Source organism: Simochromis diagramma, unplaced genomic scaffold, assembly GCF_900408965.1.
Source record: "Simochromis diagramma unplaced genomic scaffold, fSimDia1.1 OVJJ01000365.1, whole genome shotgun sequence".
NCBI lineage: Eukaryota > Metazoa > Chordata > Actinopteri > Cichliformes > Cichlidae > Simochromis > Simochromis diagramma.
The window spans coordinates 224235-228962 of record NW_024387230.1 but is presented as its reverse complement, the minus strand read 5'-3'; the positions used below and the strand labels follow the sequence as shown (position 1 = coordinate 228962).

Here is a 4728-nt window from a genome sequence, read left to right as displayed (position 1 = left end):
GTCCTCAGACATCCTGGTGAACTTCTATCGCTGCACCATCGAGAGCATCCTGACCAACTGTATAACAGTCTGGTACGGGAACTGCTCTGCCTCGGACCGGAAGGCGTTGCAGAGGGTCGTGAAAACTGCCCAGCGCATCGCCGGAGCACCACTTCCTGCCATAAAAGACATCTACAGGAAGCGGTGTCTGAAAAGGGCTGGGAAAATCATCAAAGACCCCAGTCACCCATCACATGGACTCTTCACCCTCCTGCCCTCTGGGAGGCGCCACAGGAGCCTCCGGACTAAGACCACCAGGTACCGGAACAGCTTCTTCCCCACAGCTGTCAGACTCCTGAACTCTGCCTCCTGACATCTGACCCACGTTAAACTCATGGACTGAACATACACACACCCACAATGGACAACTGTACCCTCAAACACACAATAATAACATGGACTGAACCACCACTCACAACCACTAGCACTTTATATAGCCTCTGTAGAAACTATCTACACCCTCACTTATCTTAACTGCACTACTGTATAGCTCTGTGTAAATAATCATTCTGTACATTCGATAATCTTTAATCCTACAACTGTTTACAACTTGCATAGTTCCCATTTCTGTATAGCTGTATATCTCAGATTCTGTAAAGTTATTTATTTCATATTCTGTATAGTTTTTCATATTTATATCCTGTTCATATCCTGTACATAGCTTGTACTCACTACAGCCTGTACATACCTATAGTTATAGAATATTCACAACATACTTCATACCGTGTACATTATAACATACCATAATAGACCCATTTCTGTAATATACTCACATATCTATATTATTGCTAATATATATTGTAATATATCTATATCACTAAAGCACTTCTGGATGGATGCAAACTGCATTTCGTTGCCCTGTACCTGTGCATGTGCAATGACAATAAAGTTGAATTCTATTCTATTCTATTCTATTCTATTCTACTCTCCATGTGACAGCACAGCCTGGTTGAAACACTGTAGGAAGGTGGAGCTCAGTCTAATCAAGCCCCAGTAAAGAGGAAGAAGAGATTCATCTTCATGAAGAGAACAATTAAAACAATATACACATTATGACCTGTGTAACTGCAGTTTGGTTATAGAAACCATGCATCTTACCCACAGATGAGACAGCACTATCAACGCCTCATATTGCCATAGGGAACAGACCATTTGAAAAATGTTAACCTACCTTAAATTTGAAACTAAAAACTATCACAAAGTGACATCACCTGTACTCTTCCAGTGTATTTTCTGCCATCCATTATTTATGGAATAATCGTTATTATTTAATACTGCAGACAACTATTTAATCCAAATTAGTAAATATGCATATCAGCGATGTGGTGATACATAACCATCCTTTTTTTATTTACAAAAACATAAAATAGTTATAAAGACATTAAGTTTAAGAAAACTACTTAATTTCACTGGTATTTGTTGAGTATGTTGACTGAGCATCCAGCTTTCCCTGAAGAAACATCCTGATTCAGTTTCATGCAGGACTGATGGTGTAAACCCAATGTTTTTTTTATGGGAGTTGATAGCACATGGAGAGGTGTGTGGTGATAGAGTTGCTATATTTCTTTCAAGACAACTGAAAGTCCTAACAACATTTGGGTTGACACTAAAGTCAGACAGAAAGTCTCCACTAAAAAGTGGAAGCTGTTATACCTGCAACAGGAAACAGTTCAGAACGAGATGTCATAAAATCTCATGTAGGGTTAATTTTTAGTCAGCTCAATAGTTTTTGTCTGCAAAGTGTATTTTAGAATTCAAAAACTGAAACGTAAAAAGCACATTACATTTTACCCTGAACACTGCTTTCCTTTACAGAGACAAAGCCCTTAAAGAGAAACTTACACTTCGTTTGTTGATCTGTGCATGAACAATGTCTGTTGGCTCTGAGTCAACAGACATATGCCAAGTGTTTGCTTGTGGTTTTGAGATGTATAAGAGTGAATATAAGTGCAGGACTGAGACTTATTTAGCACATCCACTCTGTAAGACTGAGGTTATAGTCTGACGCTGACAAGAAGAGAAGATATCCTACAATATTTGTGACATAAGATTCCTGATCATCTTCCATCCTTCCTTATATTAACTGCTGGTCACTTTGGGTCTTCTGTTTCCTGCAGATACTAAAGATCACCATGATGAAGCTGATGACTGCTTCTGCACTTCTCTTTGCAATGGCGACCCTGACCACTGCTGCTGGTGAATATTATTGTATATTTCTTTTATCATACTATAAAGGCAGGGAACAACACAGATGCAATAATTTTGACTTCTTAGTGCTCTGATTACTTTGAGATAATATTTAGTGTCTGGTTAACCTGAAGTGAAAATTGAAATTCTAAACCGCCATAAAAGCCTCTAGAGTTTCTATCTTTAACCGCAACCATAAAAAACAACTTTCCTAAATATGATATAATGTCTATTTTTCTTTTTACAGAATTACTTGGAGGCAGTTGTTGGAATACATATTTGCTCATAAAGAACATTTTAAATGTATAGTTTAAACACCACATAATATTTTCATGTTAATCTGCAAAGTCTGTGGTAAATACAATGATGTTAAAGGCTTATTTGATCAAATTAAACCAACCATATCTAATAATTGTTTTGTTTTTTTATTCAGATTCTAATTATGAATATTGTAAGCAGTAGGGGTGCAACAGGGGTGCAACTCGTATTGATTTTGAAATCAAACCTTCATTCAGATCTGTCATTTGGAACTATTTTGGTTTTCATGTGAAGCATGACCCTGATGGTAAGCGTGTCATGGACAAAAGTAAAACATTATCTCAGATGTGCCACGCAATGCTCAATTGGTGGGAACTAGTGCGTTAGCGCAGTTTGCTTGTTAACGTGTTGACACCGTCCAGCCCCACACACGGAGATTTGCCGTGTTGTGGCGTTAACGTCATTTCAACGAGATTAACGCTGACAGCACTAGTGGGAACACAATGAATATGACTGCACATTTACTCCGACAGCATCCTAATGCAAAGACAAGTGGAAGCAGACAAAAAGAACAGGCACGCATGCTACAAACTTTACCCGAGTCATTTAGACAGCCGTTAGCACATGATTCTCATTATGGGGACCTGATATGTTTAATATGCTGCTGAGAATATAGCCCAGAAGAAGCATATAGTATAGCTTTTATTTTGGAAAGAGCCATTTCTCTGTAATAAACTCTCTTTTCCAAAGATGAGTGATTTCTCGATCGGATAGATTTAATTTTTTATTATTTTGTTGTTTCAGCAACATTAAATTTAAAAACTGTGCTTTTCAGTTAAAATATATATTTATAACTTTAATAAATGACAAATTAAAAAGGCATGAACACTTTTTTGTATCGAAAAAATATCGAACCGTGACACCAAAGTATCGAACCGAACCGAACTGTGAATTTTGTGTATCGTTGCACCCGCATTACTAGTGTCAATGAAACCAGTTTATCACATACAATGACTCAATTCAAAATCATGTTGTTTGTCAATAGGAGAATGGTATCTTGTGAAGAAGTCCCCATCTTGTCCCTGTGGTTGGACTGAGTACTACAACCAGTGCTTCATCTATGTTGCTAAGCCCATGAGCTGGGCTCAGGCTGAGGTAATATCAGTCATTATCACCAATGAGTTATTCTGAAAATGTTTTCTCTGATACTTAGGTTATTAAGTATCATCTTCAGGATCAACGACTGCTCTTAAATTGATGTTTCACAACAACAATACTTACATTCTGATGACATTTGCACACAAAACAATTCATCCATCCATCCATCCAGTGATTTATTTTCTGCTGCTTATTGTTGCTGTAGTGGATGGGAGCAGTAAACTAAATAGAAAAGTTTAAGAAGTTTAAGACGTCCCTCTCCCCGACCACATCTTCAAGCTCATCCAGATAAACAGTGACATTCCTGGGCCAGCCAAGAGATGTAATCTGCATGATCCATCAAGTCCTGGGTTTGTCCCAGAGACTCCTAGGAGATGCCTGGAACAACTGACCCAGGAGGTACCCAAGAGATATCCACATCATCTGGCTCCTTTTGATGTGGATGAGGAGCAGCTATACTCTCGTTCCTTTTTGAATGTCTGAACTCTTCACCATTAAGGACATTAAGGGAGAAAACAAATGCTATTTGGAGAAAACTAATGTTGGCTGCTTGCAGTCTCACTCTTTTGGTCAATAGCCAGTAGTGATGTGTCGGTTGCGAACGAAATGGCTCTTAGAGCCGGATCTTTGACGTGAACGACTCGAACCGGCTCCTTATCGCAAGCCGTGGGTTTTTTTCTTTCTCTCTCTCGCACTTTTTTTCGCTTGGGCTTTGCACTGGGAAGAGGGGGGGAGGGGCGGTAGTTACACTCGCAGTAGCACAGGAACAGAGCGGGAGGGAAAGAGAGCGTAAAGAGCCAGGGACAACAATATTAGAGACAACATTAGAAAGGTATAGTAATCATCCACAACTATTTTCAGTTGTGTATGATAAAGGATTCAGAAAGTTTATTCATGCGGGCCCATATGACAGAGAATATGCATCTTGTTTTTGTTTTCATATTATAATTTATAATTAATTGTGTCGTGGTTTGCAGTGTTGTTTCACTTTACATTTGTTTAAAAGGAAAAAGCTGAAAATTTAAATAGTTAAAAGTTTAAATGTGAATAGTTGGTTTTTTGTATTATATGATTTATTTATTACAT

General features: G+C 38.3%; 1 protein-coding gene across 1 annotated transcript in view; it reads left to right on the top strand.

Moving 5' to 3' along the window:
• Positions 1-2004: 2004 nt before the first annotated feature.
• Positions 2005-4728, top strand: part of LOC120746822 (ladderlectin-like) — a 34487-nt gene continuing 31763 nt past the window's right edge. Inside the window, exons 1-2 of the mRNA XM_040052321.1 lie at positions 2005-2235; positions 3530-3639. Of these exons, the coding sequence (XP_039908255.1) occupies positions 2172-2235; positions 3530-3639 (174 nt within the window). The 5' untranslated portion in view covers positions 2005-2171. The remainder of the gene's footprint in view (positions 2236-3529; positions 3640-4728) is intronic.